Genomic DNA, 22,959 nt, shown 5'->3' with positions numbered 1-22,959 from the left:
AGGAATGGGGGGGTTTTGCCAGTTGCCTGCGCATCTTTGGGCGTCAGGATTGGTACCAGTGATCGTGGCCCTTCTGGAACTCCAGTAATGATTCATAAGCAACTGTGATGGAACACCAGAATGTCGACTACTATTGCAGAGCACGTTCTAAGCTGCTTCGAAAGCTTCAAATCGATCCGTGCCGCTGAGCACTCTACGAAGTCGGAATGTAAGATAAGGGACCAACTGCCGAGATTCAAGGTCTGGACAGGGAATATAGGAGCCCATCAGCGAGGGAAGAGTTCTCTGGACTACCGACTCCGAGATGCATCCCATCTCACTTCTCAAGTGAAGAACTTGCTTCAAGATCTAAAGAGTTCATTAGACAATGGTGAGTTTCAACATGGCGGAAGGAAAGGCTTTTCATAGATCGCCAACGGGAAATCGACGCTGATGTCTCTTAGCTTGTTCGATCTTGGATGGCTCAAAGTTACCCTGGGATGAGGAATTGTCAGAAGATGACGATGACGATGACGATGACGATGATTATACAAAGGCCCCGGAAGACGACAACATTGGGTTCACGACGGAAATGGATCAGATTTCTGCCGACGTCGCCGAGGTGATCAATTGCTTGATGAACCTATCAGTATCGATCCGCAACCCGGCACCCCACGACCGATTTCGTGGATCAATCAAGACGGATGCCTCATTCTACGAGCCATCAGACATTGCTCACGTAAAAGCAAAATATGCGAATGCTGATCCGAAACTCGTAACACTACTTGGAAAAGCGAACACTCGAAGGCGCCAGTATTTCAAGTATCGAGAGTCGCACCATCAGAAGCTATCCCGAAATCTAGACCTGGATTATGATGCGCACAAGTCAAGATCCGAGCAACAAAGTACAATTGCGTCTTCTATCCCTGCTGCGATCAAAGCAGAACCATTACACCTTGCTGATACTGTGGATGCGGACGAGCTGTCAGACAGTGGGTTCACTCAAACATCCTACGCCTCGTCGGCGCAGACTTCAGACCGGCCACGGCTCCCGGCATTACCTTCCCATTCTGCCGATGGACCATTTCAGTGTCCTTTCTGTTTTATGATGATAACCGTCACGACTTCATACGCTTGGAGGTCAGTCTGCCAATTGACTCCTGTTGATACTATCTAGTATTTTGCTGATCGTGTGATAGGAAACACATATTCGCAGATCTACGACCATATAGTTGCGTAGCTGTAGATTGTCCGATCGCAGGGGCTGAGTTCGGACGTCGGCATAAGTGGATGGAACACATGCTACAGAACCACTGGCGCGAATGGCATTGTACGTTTTGTGTACATGAGCCGTTTCCTTCCACAACGAGTCTCCAGAACCATCTGCGATTTGAACATGCAAAAGAGGTTCCCAAAAGCGACGTGAAATCAGCCACCATCCTTTGCGAGCGACTCAAGGCTTTCGACTGCGACACGAAATGTCCTTTGTGTCATATCCTCCTCGATTCACTTAAAAAATATCGACATCATGTTGGCCAGCATCTCGAGGATATCGCTTTATTTGTCCTGCCCCAGGTTCCTGCCGAAGACATAATCTCAGATGATGGAGGTAGCAGAAGCGGTAGTGGACTGGGGTCAAGTTATATGAGAAGTGAATATGAAGACCTTGTGTCAGACCAGGAAGACGTGCGTCAAAAAGAAAGAATCAGTCATGATGGTGGTTTTAAAGCAGAACGATTCAAGAAGGATGAAGTCGCGGACGCAGTGATAGCCGCGGAACCAAACGCAATTTTGCTTGGACGGGAAAATGACACTCCCTTCACTACACTAGGGACCTTTGAGGACTTCGCTGCCTTAGAAGGATCAGGTATGGCAGATGCATCACAAACTACGCCAAAACAAGCGGCAGAGAGAGATATCGACGATTGGATGAGCCTAGCTGCTACTTTCGAAGAAAGTAGTGAACTAGAGAAGAAGTGGGATGTGGATAGCCTGTTACTCCAACGGAGACGCGCTGTCTATGAAGGACACATTCCAGGGCTGATCGCCAAGTACGGATCGATGGAAGATATACCATTCCACATTTTTGAGAAATTCCGGGCTTTTTGTCACCGGAGAGCTGAGGAACAAGCGCAGAAAATTCTTCAGTCTCAGGAGAGGGCCAGACTGGAAAAGGACTTCGCCGCGTTTTGGGCTAGGATCAAAGCACACCCGGACACATATGTCATGACACACGAAGAATTCGACAGGTTCAGCAATTTATTATCCCAATTTGGAGATTCCAAAACTGTTTCGGCCGCCATGGATCGATACCATCAGTCATTAAATAGCAAAAGGCCAGATCTACAGGGTTCTGCGTCTGGTCCGATAGTCAGAGTGGAGCAAAATGAGAGTGAACCAGAGCCCAGCGCTGCTTTACCTTCAGCCACTATGTGGCTCCGCCAGCCAACACTGCCTTCTGAAGATGGTTTCACTGAAATTGAAAGGGATCAAAGCCCAGAGAAACATGGTGGCACAACAGCATGGGATCAGTATCATGCTAATTTGCAGCTGTTTGGTCTCAAACCTGATCAGTACAACGAGACATCACCGAGCTTCAGAGTCGGTGAGCCGGGGAATGACGTGCCCCAATCATCTGCTCCGAGTGATCCTTTCAACATGTTCAAACTCGTGGACAATATAGGGGCACCAGAGGTGCCCGAGAGCGATCCCAAAATCGCTGATCGCCCGAGCGATGCCACCTCGAAATCTGAATACGAGCCTTTTGAGCCGGCCACATTTGGGGACGGCTCAAACATGGCAGCATCATCACTCATCCAGGGCCATCAGACGGATAAGCAGCCACGAATGCTCACCACAAAAGAAGACGCAAACTATCAATGCGAGGTAAATGGTTGTGGGAAGCACTTTAGCAAGAGCTACGACTATAAGGCGCATTTGGAAACCCATGATGAGAACAGAGAATATCGATTTCTTTGCCTAATTCCCGGATGCTCCGAGAAGTTCGTTCGTGGGGCGGACCTTCAAAGACATTACCAGAGCGTGCATCCACAAGAGTAGAACTACAGGTGCGATTTCTGCGGCCGTTTATTCGCGAGAAAGGACACATTAAGAAGGTAAATGCATACGTAAGAGGCATCACTGGTGAATCACTACTAACAGGAAATAGGCACATGGAAGACGGATGTTCTGAGCGTTTCGACATCGGCGCCCCTGATCGACGTTCCAGAGGCTACGACACATCGGCATACTCCTCTCTCCAAATGACAGCCCAAGCTGAAGATGTGCAACCAGCCGACGAAAGGAAGATTAATGATGGCGCCTCATGAACCAAGTTGTAGTGTAGCATTCAGCTAGCTCCTCACCAGCCTCATCATGCTACGGTAGTCACCCCTATATCCGTTGCTATAGTGTTATATCCAATGGCTGAGAACAACGCCTCTCCACCAGGAAGGATGGGATCTAACATTACTCTACTCAGGGAAGAGAAATAAACAGATCCAGCATCTTGGGATAATTGGGTGTTCCGAGACCTGTCACAGGATCCCAACCCGGAACTGCGCTGAATCCTTCTGTTCCACACCCCGGATTTGTCCCGTTCGTGACTGTTTAGGAAAGTCAACTCTATTGTGTTTTCGGAGCCGAATAGACTAAAAATAAAAACAATGACTCACTATCATTTAAAACTTCGGGATGCTCGTATAAAACCGGGTTGATGAAGCCTACCGGTCCTTTCCCCACTGCGATACGCTCTTCATTGATCCGGTTGATCTAAGTCAGGTCAGGCACAAAGAAAAATTCATAATCTGCAGACAAAAGAACTCTTACAACCGAAGCAAATATTGGGGTACTGGCACTTGTTCCACCGCTCAGCCCAAACCTCCCACCTACAAAAATCGCAATGTTATCACCATTAGCAGCTACGTCCGGGATGCCCCGACCCATCCGGTTATAGATTCCGCCACTGTTGCCCGCAAGCGCAGTGATATATGGCAGTGTGTAATTATCAGCATCAGCTATCAAACCTGAGTAAGCTGGGTAGACTGGTTCATGGTCCTTGAAGAAACGATCGACAGCAATCTTCTGATAGTCTGGCACAGGGTAAATATTGCTGAATCCGCCTCCAGAGGAGTAGTTGACTCTCCCCGGATCAAAGACAGCGCTCTCGGGCTCAAAGACAGTGTAGCCCCGATAGACCTTCGTGGCCCCTACGTTGGTGAGCCAGGGGCAGTTGTTTGGCCACGTAGGATTGAAAAGGTTGTCCTTGGGGCCCAAGCATCCATTCGGCCCATCAAAGCCATACGGCTGAGGATAGTTGCCAACACCGGCATCTCCAGAAGCAAAAACGAATGTCACACCCTGGAGTCCAAGTTTGAGGTACTCGTTGCACTGGCGCTTCTGATAAGCTATGGGTACATCTGCTTCTTGTCCACCGTAGGACAGTGAGATGACATTAGGAGGCTTAAATACACCACACTGGAGCGTCCCGTTGTAGCCATCAGGACCAGGATCTGGGTACGTTGGGTCGACGCCTGGCAAGTCTCCGGTCTCATTATAGGCTGAGTACGTGCAATAGGATCCATCAATAGCATTAAGTAAAGTATTAAAGCCCCACTACATACTAATTAGCAAGCATGGTTAGTAACTCTGAATGGAAACCTACTGTGTACGTGTCATTGTCCCACGTCTGGTAGTGTATATCGTCCACATTTAACACGGTAATCGATTGTGGATATACAATTGGATATGCAAGTAGTAAGTCCAGCATGGCTTCGCCACCAGCCAGGGATGAGTTGCTCGTCTGAGCCACGCCGCCGTCGATCTCCTCGTTAATCGGATGAGTGCCTCTTGGGATCCAGTTTGTGAGGTTGGCGTAGAACAAGTCCAGGTCCCGCTGGTCCCAGAATTGCAGTTCAGCTTCGAATATTCCAAGCGAGTTGCTGGGGTGGGACAAATTCCCGGGCGGGATATTGTAGAGAGCTGCAACGCAAGCTGGAGTGATAGCTATGTCACAGTTACTCAGATCACTACTGTTTGATGTTATAAGACTAACAAGTTTCTCTGAGACTTGTTGTCGAGCTGGCCGCCTGACTCCACCCCACGTTGTACTCTTTTCTATTGCTCGTTTGCGCTTGAGGTCAGCATCATCCTTCACAGGCGCCATGAGCTTAATTCCCGGGGTGATGTAATCGATGTGATCTTGAATACTCATAGGCACATGGTACTGATCACATGCCGGCAGAATTCCCCCTGTAAGTTTATCCTCGTGTTCGTAGTACTCGGTACGTAACAGCGATTCAACGACTGATGATGGAGCGTCGAAGGCCAGCCAGCCCTTGTTCTTCGAATGAGTTACATTCTGGACTCCATGAGCTGTAAGCCATCCATGAACAGCCTCAACAGAGGCTATGCTAGGCTGAAAGGCAGCGATGACCTCCTCTGGTGTCCACAACTTGCCGTATGTAGGAGAGCTCGGGTGGGAGACGGCCAATAGGTACTCTTCGGCCCGGTCAAGATTTGATTGAGCCAGCCCAATGCGAACTGGCAAGACCATATTCGCAGCAACGCGATCACGTTTGGTCCATCGCTGAGCTTCGAAAGGTCGTTAGCATAATTGGAGGTACTAGACGACTCTCGGGCTACACACGTGTGAAATGGCGCTTTTCATGGACGACGTGGTGCTCTATGCAAGAATCGTTAGTTTGTAGTCCTTTGATATTGATGAAGTAGAACTGAAACCATAAGATGATGTTGTCGCAAGGGCCCCACTCCACCATATCGCTAGTCCTAGTCTCGTCAATAGCTTCATGGCGCCACGTCTGTCTTGAAGCTATACTCGTGCCAAGATTGTAGAAAGTGAAGCTGTAGCGCGATGTACGTAGGGAAAATCTTGGCGAAATCTGCTTCATAGAAATCAAAACCTGGTCGCATTGCTCCATATCAACGCACGCCATCGATCACACCTGCCATTTTAGGTATGAGCTTAGGCTAATTTGCCATTCCGGCAAGATCAGCAACGTGCACGGTGCATTAAAGATTTCCCGCATAAGCATTTCATTGTTATTCTACTAATCAAGTCCGAACGTCTGCATTTGGGCTTCAAAGAGTAGCAGTCAGGAAGTTGTATTGTTCTGTAGACTGCGTCTCATATCCTAGAATAACCGGGATCAACCCATGTGACAGTGTTGCTAATAATATTGCCCATTACTGACGACACAACATATTTCCTCCGCTCTGTATTGGCCTTGCAGCAAAACTCTTCTTTAGAACAGCCTTCTGTTGTTCGGTGCTCGCATGTGCTTCATGGCAGGGCACAGATACGGACGACCTCTATTTGATTGGACAAGGCGCTTGAAGGTGACCAGGCATCTATCTGAATTTTGTGTCAGAGGCAGTCGTTCACTTGGAGAGTCATACTGTCAGTTGATTGTGTTCTCCCAAGCCAATGGCTTAGGCGGCCAGGTTAATGAGAAGCCATCGCTGCTTTGCATGTCAAGGAAGAGTATCCTATCTATACTGTGCATATACACCGCACGTCTTGTGCGATGCACGTAGTTGCAGTATTAGGTCGAGAGGAAACTAGCATCAATGCGTTTCAAAATCTGCTGGCTCTTTGTACAAGGGCCTAGTCTGAACTGACAAAGAATTTGGCATCGAGGCCGCGCGGTGAACCAGGCCTTATGAGACATAGTATAAAGATACAGTAAAGACAGGCGGGATTCACGATGGTTGTATGGGGCTACATGGATTAGGGAAGACCTGTAGAAACTGAAAAGAAAGCGTAAACCTAAGAGAATACTGAAGAAGGGGGAAAGTCCTGGGATTGAACCCTGGGCAAAATATTTCTGGAATAGGTAGACTTCTCCCTAAACCTTATATCTCGATGAGCAACAACACAGCATTCGATGTGGCGTTCAGAAATCACGATCCGTGGCCCTGGGAAGCTGAAACTGTTTTATTTAACTCAGCTTATTAGGTTCTTCTGTGTTGCTGACAGGGGCTACCGCGACAGTCAAGGCAGCGGGGGATAGGTTTGATTGAAACAATTGCCACGAGACCGGACAAGAACATGCAGCGCTTCTGTTTACGGCTTCAATGATACTAACGGGCAATAAACCACGAATTTAATTGCATTGATATACTTTGAATTGTGGTATACTTGATATAGTGTGCTGCTGAGGTTGGGTGGCTTATCGTCACTTCGGAAGACGCTTGCCGCTGGTTACGTTCTATCATGAGGTGTGGATCAGCTTTTCATGTTTCCAAGTGCGACCTTGAAGTGACACAGGTGGAATTCACTGCCAAAATACGAATGGGGAAAAAATGCAACCGATGCCGTAGGATTTTGACATTGCAAGTGACGAGCTTCGCCCCGGCTGATGGTTCAGGAACAACAAGAGCTGGAAGACCACGGAGGTAGAGTTGGTCACTATTGCATGGGTACTATATTCTTTTGGCCTTGCGACTACACGCATAACTTGCATAGATATCGACAAATACCTATATTAAATCCATCGAAAGTGTGTCTTCCATGTCGATGAACATCTTACAATGCAGAATTGTTTCAATTGTATCTTAGAGGACCCAAGAGGTGTCAGATACTAGCGCGTTAGTATCTGCCTACCCATTAACCGCGACCTGGGGATATTTTGGTTTCATGGACAAATAAAAAGCTGAGGCTGGGAGCGAGATTAAGTCCATGTGATGTACTCCCCGCTCAATGCGGTCGCTTTCCACGCTACCTTTGGGCCCTAAAAGGACGGCACAGTATCATAAATTCGGTACGTCTGTACATTGTTATCTTCAAGAGGCATTCCAGCAAGGAACCTTGCCAGCAGATACGTGGTACTGTATTGTGGCGAAGAAAGATGCCATGTCTGCAGAAGGACTTGTCTCCGTCATGGGACCAAAAGTGTCTTGCTGCCTTTGCCGTATGGAACGGGTCGAAGTGGCCAACGTCTCCCATGGCCAGGTGGGAAAGCAGTGGTTCGCCCACCAAATTAACGAGGCAACCGCTAGGCGTCCCCCGTTCTCTTGAGCTCTGTGACACGGAAACGTCGGTAGCAATATCGCAGGCTGCCATGGTAAGGCGGGGTGAAGCCAGTCAGTTGACTGATACACCTGCTCCGAATGGTTCTTATGGGAACCACATGATCGGCTCCGAATGCCGCCAATGTATTCTCATGGGCACTCTAGGCAAGATTTGCCGTAGAGCAGTAGCTAATCTGATCTTTTTCAGAGGGACCGTCAGTAGTTGCCAGCATGCACCAACAACACAGTTTTTGACCGATCTATTCTTCGATGTTGGCAGTAGTACAAGGGGAGAGTGAAGGCGATCGTGAGGCCTCTTCTTACTGTGTATATCGTTGCGATGGACATCGTGGCAAGAGATGAGGCGAGGTAACCTTGGTTCCTTGAAAACAAGTGGTGGAGCGAAGACAACGACTCGAGCAGCCAACCTACTTTTGGCAATGGCAATCAGCGTTTATAAAGATGGATCAATCCTGTAGTACCTGTAGAAGATCGGCGTTTGGGAAATAATACGATGATCTGCTCGGACAGCCAAATATGGAGGTTGGCTCTGCGAATATCGAGACGTGCTATGAGTGCATTTTCTCTGTTCATTCAACGTTAAGAGTTTACGCACATAGCTACCTTGAAGTCAAGGCAAGAAATCAAATTGGAGAATGAAACAAGAATTGAGGGAATGAAAATCTGATTTGGGTTGGGGAGTCGCGAGTAGACCGTCAGATCAATGTGATACAAGCTGGAGGACTCGAAGGGTTCTCGCATGGGTACATTAAGTAGAAGACATATCAGTCGGGCGATCTCAACAGCAAGAAAAGCCTCTGGTGGCACTGTGCCGATATAGAGCCTAGATCTGACCACGATCGTGAGAGAATCCGCTGAGTTGAAGTAACGCAGACGGGAGTGGGCAGTGCTCTCCGCTTTCGGAAGTGGCCGAGGCCCAGGGGCACTTGCGTGGCATGGTACTACAAGTATCAGACCGAAGCATGGTTCGTTCGCGGTACGAACCCTCCCGTCGGCATTCGGAGGTACACAAGCTGGCGGGGGGCGAAGGCCTTCAGACGAATCAACATAGCGCCTCGGATGCTACAGTTCCGTGAGCGAACTTGAGATCATCCATATCACACAGACAACATTCTGCAACTTTCAAAACGTATCAGTAGTGTGTTTGGCCTGAAATTGGATTGATAATCCGGCCACCTGCGTAACACCACTAGGAACAGATTGGAAAGAAGACGAGTAGGCCATCTCGAAGCTGGGTTATATGTTGTGGTTGCTCATCATTGGGTCGCATTCCGAGCAAGCAGCGACAGTCCATACGCGCTGTCTCCTTGGTGGTCACAATTAGCCGGCATGGATGGAAATTCAAACAAAGCAGGCGGAAGCGGATAGCAGCATTTACTTACACCGTCGGAAGTTTGGTACGAATCCCGCGTTCCCACTGGATAACACCATTAAAGCCATGCGATTGGTGCCCCAGTGATTCTGAGTAGATTGCATACTTGTATGGAGCAGGTGCCTAACACAGTAGATACAACTGCCTATGTGATGAGAACTCATGTACCAGCATGCCAAGAAGGTCAAAAAATTCGGGTCGTTGACGCAGGCTCATACTGGACGGCGGTGAGTGGCAATAAACAGTTAGATTCAATGCCGGCGACTCGTGATTCACTCGCTGTTCATTAGGCTGCCCATAAAAGGGGTGGCAGGGCCTTCTTGTTGGATCAGATATCTAGGACTTAGTGGTTGCCTCACGCTAACTCAAGTTTGGAGTTGGGAGACAACCCTAGACGATCAAATATGTCACCTGGTCGGTTCACGAAAACGGCACCTGCACGCAACCCAACCAGCACGGATTAGGAACAGCATGTGTCAGTGAGAGAGGGAGCAAAAAGTATCACTGGCAAGTTAAAAGTAATAAATCTCAGGGGTAGGCGAAAATGTCACAATGTCTATTTAAGAGCGACTTGCCACGAAGTCTGACTCAAATATTTTCGACTCAGAGCGGCTGAATCCTTGTTGAATTAGCGGAGATTAAATTAGCGAAGACTCATATATCGTAGCGATACAAGGGAAGAATCATGTCTCAGCAACCTCCGGTGGAATCAACCCGTCACGTCACGTATGAACATAGACTTCAAGACTTCACAGCTGAAGACTACGACCTGTGCGATATCGGTATTGGTGAGTTGAGTCTTGTGCCAGATCCGTGTCCTGGTTGTTGTGGGGCAGCTAGAAAGTAAGTATATGAGCTAGAGGTGATAACGTCCATTTGCTAAGATAAAGGTACAGAGTATGGAAATGCCAAACATGTGAAGCTCGGGGTTTCGTCTGGCCAGTGGAGAGCAGCGCCGAGAAGCGGGCGGCCACCACAAAAACCACACCAAGCTCGTCATCTCCGAGACCGTCACCAAAACGAAGGGACCAAGGTTGGGGAGGGTCCTCGGTTAGCCAGAAGAATTCAGGCGCTTCTTGCAAGTAGTGCAAGATGCTGAAGTAGTTCCAAGGGGAATTTTAATAGACACAGTGGCGTGATACATGATGCAGTTGAAAGGGAAAGGGCCTGCGAGGGTCCCAAGAGATGGCTTAGTTGAACAGCAAGGGGTTTGTGCGACGAATTAAGTTGCTCTCTCTAATGCCGATACTTATGATCAAGGACGTACGCAATGTAGCTTATGTGTTGGTGCCAGCGGGTGCTAGTCGCTCCTTGGCTGTCGCTTGCTTCGACTGGGGGTGAGGTAACCTGCATTGCCCAGCTGTTGGCCACCCCCTCGCTAGTTCGAGTCCTGTTGGCCTGGTCTCTTAGCTCTCTGAGGCTTCGAGAACTTTGGGTTTTGTGTCGCTTGCCTGGAGTCAAACAATCAACGATAACAATTGTTACAGTCCTTCCGCCAGCGCAAAATCGGGGTATCGACAAAAAACCAATCTACACCTCACGCAGGCTGAAAGGAATGTGACTAAACATTGTAGAGTACAACAGGATTAGGGTCGGGTATTTTCCACGAGACGGCCTCAAGCGGCCTCCCGTGACACGTTGAAGAGTGCAACGTCCGCATTTGTTGGAGGATAAGTACATGTAGTACGTACGCGACGAATGATGGGATGTAAATGATGCGGGCCGAGCCTCACTGCTACGTCGTCGTAGTGTGCAATACTAAAAGCCCGCATAGCCCGTGTACTTGAATGGTACGGCGCACCTAAACTGCCATGTCGCGATGGGGTTTGTGTCACCGAAGTATTCGATCCACCTACGTGTACTTCTTGGCGGGAGCGTGCAGAAAAAGGGTTGAAGCGGTCAAGAAGGCATGACAGGTACGGTTTTGCGCATGATCTCAAATGCTGTAACTGGCATCTCATGAAGTACTAAATGCTCCTAGCGCGACCTAAGACGACGATTTAGAGTTGTCGTCAGTCTCAGCAAAGCGTGGCACCCTTCTGGTGAAGATGGCTTGCAACTCGGTGAGTCTGACGAGGAGACGGGAGGCTGAGTCGACACAGAAACGTCAGCTGCCTTCAGGTTTCACTCCTCATAACCGCAGCGGTACAACTTGGCTAAGTGGCGGGATATGCCGCGGTAGGGTCAAAGCCCCGGAGCCTGATACTGTCAGACATCAGAGACCTTTCGTCCTCCTCGAACTCAGGGTGTTGTTAGAAGATGAGTGGTCACTTGTGAGGCAACCGAAAGTAATCAGATCGCAAGAGGATCGACAGACAGGTTGAATAGAAAAGTGCTGTAACGCGCTGCTGTGTGTCTCGCAAATTTGACTTTCAAACCAGGCGGAACGTCGCAATGACCAGGAATGAATGTGCGTCGTACTCCACAGGAGAGTGAAATTACCGGATATAAAGTCAAGGCCCTCGAAGAAATAGGGCCAATAACAGATTCAACTACGACTCTATACATCGTGAACACTGCTTTATATCGAAACAAAAGACTCAAAATTGATATGGCGACAGCATACCAGGCTAGATACGACAACAACTACTGCTGCGTTGGCGGTCGGGTGTATAGCATATGTACGGTATGTCAAGGTAGTAAACTGAGAGGAGCAGGGTAAGTCTAGTCTTGAGTTTTAATGATTTCCCAGCTGATATTACCAGGGGTACGCCGCGAGTATGCACTGCATGTAGAGGCAGCTTTTTGATGTCCAAACCATGTCCAAGAGGCTGCCCGCAAATCGCTACACTTGCCAATGAGACACGTATCGATCAATCTATACCATCGATGCCTCGTTATCCAGATGGAAATGAGTCCTCCAATCAGCGAGGCCCCCGACAGTGACGAGGGCTTCGTTCGTTTATAAGTGGGATGAACCATTGGGCCATCGTAGCAAGATGGTATGCTCCTTGTGGCACACGGGCTAGGTGCGCGTCGCATTGCAGGCAATGCAGCCATGAAAGCTAGAACGGTTCGTCACCACATTGAGCTGGCGTTTCTGGCGGGATACACAATTGGTTGCGTGGGCAGTGCGCATTGGCTAGACAGCTTCAAGATTTCGGTAGGCAGAATTGCCACCAAGGGTAGGTGGGTCAACAATACAATATAGGGTCTGTACTTTCCAGGCTGAAGCTTATCCCTCTATTGCTTGAGACTTTGGTCTTAGTGGTGTCTGGTCAGCTGGAGATGCCGTTCAAACTATCGTAGTAGCCTTGGAGACGATTGATTTGTGTTGAGGAGCAGGTTCTGACTCTGTAGATTGCCACATCATTCACTAGGATACAGATACCGGAAGGCGTTGAGGGACACTCTATTTGGCAGATCAATATAACTAGCAAGAGAAAGCCTAGACGATATGAAGTCACCAGTAAAGTTCAGCTAGCAATCTGCAGTTCATATAACTACACCCGTATCTGAACATTCATGAACAATTCTATTTGCGTACCAATGTTTAAGCCAGCACAAGTGACCTTTCCTCGCCAATCTGCGCTGGGTGACATACTATCTTCAACCTGAGAAACGCCGGAGTGACTCATCTCATCAGTAATATGACGATCCAGACTATCAGTTAGCCTCATCCCTGTGCTGATGGAGGAGGAGGCCATGTTGACTTAAAGCCTGGGTGCTTGGAAACCCCTTTCCAGTAGTAGACTGCCGGTTGCCCATCTTGGAGCGGCTGCTGCGTGGTGCAATTGATCCTGATGAACTTTATAGCGCCGACGTTCTTCCCATCCAGAGTGACGCCCGTCGTGGTGCACCAGTTCTTGGTTGTCTGGGCTTTGTCCTTATCGCATTGTGGTGTCGAGAGGCCCGTACACCCAACACCCATGCCACACGATGTCCCCGTGCCACTCGTCTTCACAGGGGCAGCCGACAGGCTGCCGCAAGACCTAGAAAGTATTAGAGTCGCACTGTTTTGAAACATGCGGTTGGCTGCTTACGTTACAGAATATGGGATAAACGTCCACTGGCCACACCCATTATAGTTATCTGGCTTGGTAAGAGACTTGGCGGTAGTGTACGCCAACGACTCTGTCCAGGAGACGGAGGAACCAGCCGAGAAGGCAGCTTTTGCTGGTCCATCGCCATCAACGCCGACTTCTAGTCCAACGTTGAAGCTCCAGCTCCGGGACTGCGTGTGTGTCTCGCCGTCGTCTAGCTTGCATTCCTGATGGGCATCGCACACCCCATTCGTGAACGGCACCTCTCTTCCGAGGCCGAATTCAACTCTAACTTGGAAATAGGCAAAGCATCCGCGATCCTTATCAGATTCCCTGGGTATGCTCCCCTTGCACGTTTCCTCGCTGTCCAGTTTATTGGCAACCGGGCACCCATATACACTCTATGGCGTGTCAATCAAAGTGCCATCCGAGTTATCTGATTGCGAAGACATACCGTGCCTGGCTCATGATATGAAGTGAAATCACAGGCTGGGTCCCGTGAAATGAGCTCGGACAGTGGCCGATTTCCTGCCATGAGAGCGCCTGCGAACACCCGTAACGCTTGGTAGACCACCAGAGTCCATAATAATAATAAATGCGTCATGGTCATATTTCAGAATCTTAAGTTTTTTAACAGCCCCAGTGCACTTACTTCGGTAGCACACAATGTGAAATATTACTGGAACACTACTTCATGAGCCATGAGCGCCTTTATATACATGATTGAGTAGATGCAGCTAGAAACGGTGTCAGAGTGTACGTCCAATATGATAATATGATGGAGGCTTGAAATCATACGCATTATCTCTTTCAGTCCTGATATGATTGGTGACATCGGTGGATTTGATACATGGGGATATCCAGTGCCAATAGGAGCAGCGCAGGCAGGATTCTCCGGCCAGGATCAGACCATATACATATCTGTACCAACACTACAAGGACGCCCTTCCTTCTCTCCATCCTTTCATTCATTTATCCAAGCCAGTTACCACAGTACATGTGAAGTACTTGAGGTGCTTAGCATGGTAGGAGTACATCGGTATGTTCCTAACACCGATCCGAATGAAGTTGATTTCAGTTCTCGCTTTCTACGGCAGATTCGTTTCACCATCCGGAAGTCAATGGTACTTAAAACCACCTGAAGATGATATGATGCTGTTATTTTAAATCAGCGCAGGGTTTTGATCTTGGTAGCCACAAGTCGATCTCGGCGATCTCGGCCCGTTTTCTGAAGCGTGCAGCGGTGGCTGTGGATTATTCCCTGAACACCCTATATAGTCAACTTCTTGGTTTTGATTGAGGTGCAGGTTTATGGATCATCTCAATCCCATATGGTATAGTGTAGCCGTGACGTTATTGTGCCAATATATCTGTGATTGCCCTGACCAGATTTCATGATAAACATATAGCTAGGCTTTAGGATCTAAGTTGTAGGGATCGAGGAAATGTATATAACATCTATGCGGGTCGCCACTTGCAGAAAGGCAAGTAGTATGACGTAGCAAACCTGAAGGCTTGCGGCCAAACTATGCCATATTCTACGACGCATTTGTCACTACACTTCTACCTACCTTCCAAATTTAGGCGTGTTGGTTCCGTTTTGTTTGGTCTATAAGTGATGGGTCTGGCTGTTATGCACGTTTCGGTATGCATTCCACGCTGAATACGGCCTTAGGAAGACACAAACTTATATCAGTCTGAAAGGGTAGTATGTGTATTGCATCGGGGACTTTCGCTAAACGAGAGAACGCTCCCTTAGAGAATATGTAATCATATCATATTTCGTAATAGATCAACCTCCATAACTCCAACTTTGCATTCGTACGAAGCTGATTGGACGCCTCGCGCCATTAGAACCGAAGGCCATTCCCACAGCCATCTTGTTGGTAGTCCAACAAGTGGCACAGCAACCACTATCTTGTCTTTGGATAAGATATTTACGTCATGCAGAATCTCTTGCATCCCAACGACAGACGTAGTCCGTTCTATGTCAGTGTGCTATGTCATTTCCATATGATATTAGTGCCAGGTCTCTCATGCCATCCATCTACTCTTCGTCAATCCCCCCTAGATCTAGTTTACCACTTTGCTACACTCCAACGAGCAAGATATACCATCGGACACAAAACCAAATCATGCTTTCAGTGGAAGTGCGGGCCGACAGCTTCACGTGCCCTCTAAACGACTTCGCCGAGATGTTCTTTGAACCGCCGGAAGATGGCAACCTATGCTCTGTTGATATCACTACCGGAGCCGAGGTACAATTCCGCAAATGCTGCGGTAAACCTCTGGGGCATGCTCGCGAGCCTTACGACAGGTGCTGGGCCATTTGCAATTACACGACCCCTGTGGACGAAGATGAGGGCGACGAGGACTTGAAAAGGCTGAGTCGATGTGTCAAGGCCGAGTTGGCCAACGTCAATCGAAGCGGGCTCGATATCGGCATGCAGTGCTGGACTGGAGCAGGTGTCGGGCGGGCGGAGAAGAAACATTCAGGAGTAGCGGCATCGGGGCACAGCAGTGTCCGCTTGATTGGTATACTACTACTGCCCATGATTGCAGCCCAATTATTGTGACTGCGCTGGGCGCCCAAGAGGCTTTTATGGGTTGCAACAGAGTCCTGTTCGCCACTTTTTACATCTCATTTGCACTATAGCTGTGAAGGCTTAAAACTAGCCAGCTCACTGGCAGACCGTTTTCCAAAGGCGGTGCCGGCGTTAGATGCATGCACGAGGACAGTAGACACAACCTCGACGTGTCACTATTACCCTTGGTGACAGACCATTTAGCCGAGGTATCTAGAGAGAGAAATACGATGCAGACAGATGCCTAGGTGTACAGGGATGGCTGCATTCCAAGGGATATGTTAAGGGCCCTAGTCGGAACATCGACAGACACGGGCTGAGTAGATTAGACCCAGGACCAAGGCCAAACAAGGTTCAACATGGGCACGAGACTCGCGCGCTCGCCATGAGAAAGTTGCGCGGAGGGTACAGGGACTGCGCGTGAAATTCATGACCGACAGCCCCAATGCACCGGAACTTTTGGTGACATGGGCGAGTCGGACGTTGAAATAAGCACGGCATCACGACTGCCCGCACCCCAGGGACCACCTCAACCTTGGAAGTAGTTGGCTCGAGATTTAAACTTGGCGGTCACCTGGGCAGGTTGCAAGGTTGTCAGCCTTGCAGCTAAGACCTAACCTCCAGTGCAGTCCCGCCACCCCATCCCCCACCCGTGGACCTGCAGCTGTCTACCAGGATGCCTAGGCCTAGGCTAAAAAGCACCCAAGCTCGGCTAGTTTCACTAGCTATCCAATGTAAGTTAGTTACGGTGCTGGTTATCACGGGAGGGACTTGCTCAAACCGCATCCTATTCTCAACTCCAAGCTGCCGGCTCTACTCTCGCACCCAACTTTCACGACAAGCGCCAGCCTGGCGACGGGCGTTTGACAGAGCCAACATGTCTGTTATTCTCTGCACTGGTGAGTGTCGTCCCCATTGCCTGTTGCGTGCATCCCACGTCCCAACTAACCAACTGTTTCCGCGCAGCCGGATATGACCACACGATCAGGTATGTTTGCCAGCCTCGTCTCGTCCCCCGTGGCCCCGTGGCCACGGCCTTGATGCGCCAACGAACAGATGGCACGCGGCCGAGAGTCTGCTCGACCCCGGCGACGGTTAGACCGGCTGACTGACCGTCATTCAGGTTCTGGGAGGCCCTCTCGGGCATCTGCTCGCGCACCATCCAGCACCCAGACTCGCAGGTGAACCGCCTCTGCATCTCGCCCGACAAGCGCTTCCTCGCCGCCGCCGGCCACCACACGGTCAAGCTCTACGACATCAAGTCGACCAACCCGAACCCGTTGCTGACCTTCGAGGGCCACACGGGCAACATCACCGGCGTCGCCTTCCACTGCGAGGGCAAGTGGATGGTGACCTCGAGCGAGGACGGCACCGTCAAGATCTGGGAGACCCGCACCGGCACCATCCAGCGCAGCTACAACCACGGCAGCCCCGCCAACGACGTCGTCATCCACCCCAACCAGGGCGAGATCATCAGCTGCGACCGCAGCGGCAGCGTCAGGGTCTGGGACCTGGCCGAGAACAACTGCAGCCACGAGCTGATCCCCGAGGAGGACGTCAGCGTTAGCAGCGTCACCGTCGCCAGCGACGGGAGTCTGCTCTGTGCTGCCAACAATGCCGTACGTCGAACGCTCCCCTTCATATTGCTACCCATATCTGTATATTGTATATAGACTTGCACACAACGCATATGCGCTGAGCCTCGCTAACGGTCCATGTTTCTCCAGGGCAACGTCTTCGTCTGGGCCCTGATCCAGAACTTCGACCACACGCAACTGTTGCCCGTAACCCACTTCTCGGCGCACAAGGAGTATATCACCCGAATCCTCCTGTCTCCCGACGTCAAGAAGCTGGCTACCTGCTCCGCGGATCACACTGCCAAGATCTGGGAGGTGGCCGACGTCGACCCGGCCGCCCAGACTCCCTTGCCCGTACACAACGCCTCGACCTCGACCAACGGAACCCACAGCGTGCTCAACGGCGTCAACTTCCCCAACCCCTCGCCCACCTCGGATCCCACCGCCCCGGACCTCAACGGCGCCGGCGCCCCGAAGCCCTACCCGCTCGAGGCCACACTGCAGGGCCACCAGCGCTGGGTGTGGGACTGCGCCTTCAGCGCCGACTCGGCGTACCTCGTGACTGCATGCTCCGACCACTACGCGCGGCTCTGGGAGCTGCACTCGCAGCAGGTCATCCGCCAGTACAACGGCCACCACCGCGGCGCCGTCTGCGTCGCGCTCAACGACTACTCCGAGGGCCCGCGATAGGATGGCGGGGACCCCTCTGAGCTGCACACCGAGCTGCAGCGGGACCCTTACCACCGCCCCGCCGCCGAGGCCCTCGACGCCCTACGCCGGTACTATGCCGAGCGCGCCAGCATGCGAGCCGTCGAGTGGGAGCGCAGGCGCCATCGGCACCCAGAGGAGGGAGGGTTGGCGACACATACCGAGGCCGCCGCTGTCATGTCGGCCCCGCGTGGGAGCGACTCCGACCGGGAGCATGGCAGCGTGGAATACGTAGGCGGACAGAGTAACGAACGAGATGTGTTTGGGCGGAGTAATGACGTATTCGGCGTTCGCAACCCTGGATTCCCAGTAGGTAGCGTTGACAGTCAGGTCGTGATCAGTGGCGAAAGTAACCTGGTGGTGGTTGATTTCCCGGATCACGAGGGAGGAAGACAGGGCCCAGAAACTGCTACGGAGGGCGGCGATGTTCTCAATGAGGATTGACTGGTACTTTACGGCAGGGCCACGTTGGCTAAGGCGTTGGTGGTTGATTTATCGGCTGTTTGTTTTCGGTCCTGGGCGCCTGGCTGTAAGTTGTCTGGCCACCCAGGCCTACCTCTACATATCTCGTCTATAGAGCACGGGCGAATACCTGACAGAGACGCCTCCGGCGCGATGGAATCTTGATCAACTCTATTACTCGCCGTCATCCCACCACTGTCCCGTGGTGGGATGGTACTCGGTACCTTGATCCAAAACCCCCACAAATGCACTACACCAAGACGCCTTGCCGTGCCATGCCTCTTTGCTTGCCAAATTTCAGCGAATCGACCCAATCTGGGAATTATTGCCCTGCCTATCTTACCACCCGTCGCCCCACCCGTCGTCATCGTCGGCCGCCTTGGGCTTCATGTCGATCTTCTTGGCGACGACGGGCTTCGGCTTCGACGCCGCGACGGGTTTGCTGGCCGCAGGCTTCTTGGCCAGGCCCTTGGGCAGTGGCTTGGCGCCGCCGCCGCCAGACTTCTTCTGCGCCTGTGCCGCGAGCCAGCCGGCGAAGTCGGGCTCCGAGCCGTCGTCGTACGGCGCGGGCGAGACGACGGTCTCCTTCTTCGCGGGCTTGGCGGCCTTGATGCTAGATGCGGGTGTGGCGTCCGAGTTTTCGTCACCCCAAGCATCCAGGTCGTCGTCCATATCGCCCATGTCGCCCCACGCATCACCGCCGTCGTCTGCTGGTTCCGGGTCCTTGAAGTAAGACTCGGCGTTGGAGGTAGAGGAGGTCCGAGACATCGAGGTGGATGGCCGCGGGGATACGGCTTGCCGGTGGAGGGTGGAGGCGGATGAGGTAGGAGGACCCAGGCGAGCTGATGCTGGAGGTGATGTGACCCGGGCTGTTGGTGTCGTTGCCCCGTTGCTTGTCGAAGGCTCAATCTCCCCTGCCGCAGTCGACAACTTGTTGGTAAACGAGGAGATGGCCCAGCCAGCCCACGACGATGCCTCGCCGGGTTGAGGAGTGCTCATGCGTGGGCCGGCTCCTTCTGAGGCGGCCTGTGGTGGAAGTGCCGTGTCTGGCATGGCTGCGACAGCCTTCTTGATCTTCTGCATATAAATGTCCAATGTCTTCACAGCCTGGTCTCTGATCATCTTCTCCTTATCGATCAGAGATGGGCAAATGGCGGGCATCACCTTGCTTGCGCAATCCTCATCTGAGAAGAACTCTGAGGTGGCGCCTAGCGACATAAGAGCCGCATTGCGAGCATGTATGAATGGGTCTCGTAACGATCTTGTGAACGCCGCGATGAGCACCTTTGTCCGATTTGCTGTCCCCAGATTCTTGGCGATCTTGCCAAGGCATATTGTGGTATTCGTTCTAATGCCTGGTTGTTCGTCATTTGCCGTCTTTGCAAGGTACTTCAGCAGTTCACCATTGATGACACGATCCGAGAGCTTGCTGATGATGACCAGCACCGACTTCAGGGTCTGCTCCCTGACAACTGGAGCCACGTCGGTAAAGCCCGTCACCTGAACGAGGATTAGCAGGTAGCGCAAGCGATGAGACAGTCAACTTACTATGTTGGGAAAGATCTTATCATTCACCACCTTCTGCGGCAATCGATCGATCATGAGCGGCAGGCTGTCAAGCAGACACACCCGAATAGCACGATCGGGATTTCCAAAGAGCCTAATAACCACTGGTTGGACCTTGCTGTCAAAGTCATCATTGGAGAGCTTCGTAGCAATCTTCATGACGACACCAAACGCCTTTGGTCCTCCACCTCCAAATTCTACAGACTTCAAAAGCTCGGGTAGTACCTTCATCTTGAAGAAGTCTTCCGGGAAGTCGTCGGACAGGGAATCGAGGTCGTCTAGGAACTGTTCCCGCTCCTCCTCAGACTTGACGCCCAAGTTATCCACCCCGTCCGTCAGTTTGATAAGCGCAGTGTCGAAGAAGCTGCCAGACCGCTTTCCTTGCTCCAGGTATGCACCAACGGTGATCCTGGCTTTCGGGTTCGTGTTCACAAGCCTCTTGTAGCTAGCATGCATCGTAGGTGGTATTCCTTTCGTCTGTCCGGCCTGGTCTGGCCCAGCGAAATCGCCGTTGAACGCCTCGAAAATCAACGTTCCAAAATTGTAGGAGTCTATGGCAGAATGCGGGCTGCGCTTGATGGCATCCCAGCCGTTGCGGGCGAGTTCTGGTGGCGTGTACCGCCCCGAGTCTGGTACCAAACTGCCATAAGTCTAGATTGACGTGTAAGCCATGTTTCGAGCGACCGATCGCGTGCCGACTTACATAGATAACAGCATCGTCATCCTTGACGTTACTGAGAACTTCAAAGCCGCCCAGCTTCCACTCGCCGCTCTCCGAGGTGTATATGGATGCCACCTTGAGGTTACCATGTATCGATGAGCCCTCGTCGTTGATGAACTTGACTGTGCTCTTCAGGAAATTAGCCAGCGCCTTGCGGCCATTCGGTCCCTCTGGTGGTTTCATACCGCAATACTGTAAAGCCCCCATTTGATCGTCTCCGGGCTTAAGCTCTTTCTCTTGACATGCCACCTCAGGGGTACTACTCGTTCGGTCGCAATGTATATATACGTGTCGGTCTAAGTGGCGTTCGTCAGCAACCGAGACCTAAGTCGCCTTGGTATCCATATCTCGTACCTCGACAGTATCTAGTACTTTTATGACGCCGGGGTGTCGCATGGTACGCAGCTTCTTGAGAGCATTCTTGGCTAGGGTAACCCTGTTCCTGTTGGCGGTAATGTCGAAGGAAAAGATGCTGCAGTTGCTCCCGTCCTCCTGCGCCGGTGTCAGTCCCAAGTCGTGCTTGTGCGTTCCCAGTGGGACGTAACGGGTAGTCACTCACCCGCCTCGTGCCGTTGTACAGCGTCCAGATCGACGCGTCGACGTCGACCTTGTCGCCAAAGTTATAGGGGAAGGGCGGGCCTTTGGCGATGGCGGAGGCCACCGCCGACTTGAGAAAGTCCATCGAGGAGGGGACAGATCGTTGCGGATACCATGCGCGGTCGGAAATGGAATGCCGCAGAGCACGGTTTCGCAGGTCGACTGTTGCGAGAAGCTCACTGGGTCTGCCGTGCACGATACAATTATGCCAGATGTCAATTACTTAACTTGACCCTTAAAACTGACCCCTCCAACCCCAAGTTGAGATCGCGCCGTACCGCACTCGTGCCCAGGTGCTGCTCGCTGGATAGCGCTGACGCAGGGGTCCCCCTCACTAACCCGAACTCAGAAAGCGGTGAACACACCTCCGACGCGACCGACTTAAGCCCAAAGGCCCAATCCCAGAGGCCCAACCCCAATGACTGAAACCACTCAAGACGACTGCTTTTCTGGGAACTCTTCTGGCCAATTCCTGGAATTGAATGCTCTGGGTAGGCCATCCAAAGTTGGATACATGATATACGTTTCGTAGGCCTCAATGTCATGCGGCTGTTGCCGAGATGATGCAAACTTCACCACCACGGGGAAGCGCTCCAAGGCATCTTGATGAAGATATATGTAGGCGACGGGGTCCTCAAGCCGCGTATGGTGATTACGAGTGCCAGGCCGGCTATCACAGACCAGATAATGTCAGTGAAGGGGAATTTGTTCTCCAGCGAGAACTCGCGGCGCAGAACACCTCGTGATCTCGGTGTTGTGCTCATCAGGATGACCCAGAGAACGAGGATATGCACCACGTCGAGCACCTGGAACCATATCTTGAACAGAGTGCCGAGCCAGAGAAATGCCGCTTTGAATGACTCAGAAGGGAAGACCCATGCCGTCGCCGGCGCGATCTCTGTCATAGCTTCGTAGATTTGGACTTGCCACAGCAGCAGGAAAAGGCAGACATCGTCATGAAGAAAGTATAGGCGAAGGAGGATGAAGAGCCAACGTCGACGCAAGTGCGCGGAAATGGCCATGGCGAAATGTGGCGTGCCCTGCACGGAGTAGATCTGACCAGCTTACTTGGGATGCTCAAGACTCGTAACGAACAGCTTGTACGGACACCCTTGATGGCTTAGACAACACTGAGCGAACGGGTATCACCTGCTTGCATTCATGATTGTTGATCTTGTGGACAAGATCACGACTTAAGATGTCGCTCTTTCTTTGCCTAGCCAGGTAGGTACATATCGGATGGGTAGTTACTTGGCGAGTCCAAAGAGAAGAACCACTTTAATCTACTCCTGCCAGGTCCAGAAGAGCTACCAGCGTGAAGCTGCTCCTGCATACCCTTTGTGGTGCTATCAAGAGA

The 22,959-nt window shown here is 51.3% G+C and overlaps 5 protein-coding genes across 5 annotated transcripts; 3 read left to right on the top strand and 2 right to left on the bottom strand.

Annotated features, from left to right (window-relative positions):
• Positions 1 to 120: 120 nt before the first annotated feature.
• On the top strand, positions 121 to 3,308 carry JN550_002647 (uncharacterized protein; the record flags this gene model as incomplete). The annotated part of the gene is made up of 5 exons (XM_049313966.1): positions 121 to 370; positions 444 to 1,119; positions 1,179 to 2,981; positions 3,048 to 3,095; positions 3,149 to 3,308. 5 exons carry the CDS (start codon positions 121 to 123, stop codon positions 3,306 to 3,308), a joined length of 2,937 nt encoding a protein of 978 aa, XP_049175172.1.
• Positions 3,309 to 3,456: 148 nt separating this feature from the next.
• Positions 3,457 to 5,918, bottom strand: JN550_002646 (uncharacterized protein; the record flags this gene model as incomplete). The annotated part of the gene is made up of 5 exons (XM_049313965.1): positions 3,457 to 3,584; positions 3,654 to 3,750; positions 3,808 to 4,593; positions 4,643 to 5,571; positions 5,627 to 5,918. The coding sequence occupies 5 exons, from the start codon at positions 5,916 to 5,918 to the stop codon at positions 3,457 to 3,459; spliced, it is 2,232 nt and encodes a 743-aa protein (XP_049175171.1).
• A 7,101-nt stretch (positions 5,919 to 13,019) lies between these two features.
• JN550_002645 (uncharacterized protein) lies at positions 13,020 to 13,921 on the bottom strand (the record flags this gene model as incomplete). Its single annotated transcript, XM_049313963.1, has 3 exons — positions 13,020 to 13,335; positions 13,387 to 13,787; positions 13,841 to 13,921. The coding sequence occupies 3 exons, from the start codon at positions 13,919 to 13,921 to the stop codon at positions 13,020 to 13,022; spliced, it is 798 nt and encodes a 265-aa protein (XP_049175170.1).
• Positions 13,922 to 15,521: 1,600 nt separating this feature from the next.
• Positions 15,522 to 15,962, top strand: JN550_002644 (uncharacterized protein; the record flags this gene model as incomplete). The annotated part of the gene is made up of 1 exon (XM_049313962.1): positions 15,522 to 15,962. One exon carries the CDS (start codon positions 15,522 to 15,524, stop codon positions 15,960 to 15,962), a length of 441 nt encoding a protein of 146 aa, XP_049175169.1.
• Positions 15,963 to 16,848: 886 nt separating this feature from the next.
• JN550_002643 (uncharacterized protein) lies at positions 16,849 to 18,700 on the top strand (the record flags this gene model as incomplete). Its single annotated transcript, XM_049313961.1, has 5 exons — positions 16,849 to 16,870; positions 16,938 to 16,959; positions 17,095 to 17,590; positions 17,699 to 18,196; positions 18,239 to 18,700. 5 exons carry the CDS (start codon positions 16,849 to 16,851, stop codon positions 18,698 to 18,700), a joined length of 1,500 nt encoding a protein of 499 aa, XP_049175168.1.
• Positions 18,701 to 22,959: the final 4,259 nt, after the last annotated feature.

The sequence above is a fragment of the Neoarthrinium moseri genome, assembly GCF_022829205.1.
Source record: "Neoarthrinium moseri strain CBS 164.80 chromosome Unknown scaffold6_Wmoseri_CBS_16480, whole genome shotgun sequence".
NCBI classification, from domain to species: domain Eukaryota; kingdom Fungi; phylum Ascomycota; class Sordariomycetes; order Amphisphaeriales; family Apiosporaceae; genus Neoarthrinium; species Neoarthrinium moseri.
Note: the sequence above shows the minus strand (reverse complement) of the source record. Positions and strands in the feature narration are given on the sequence as shown.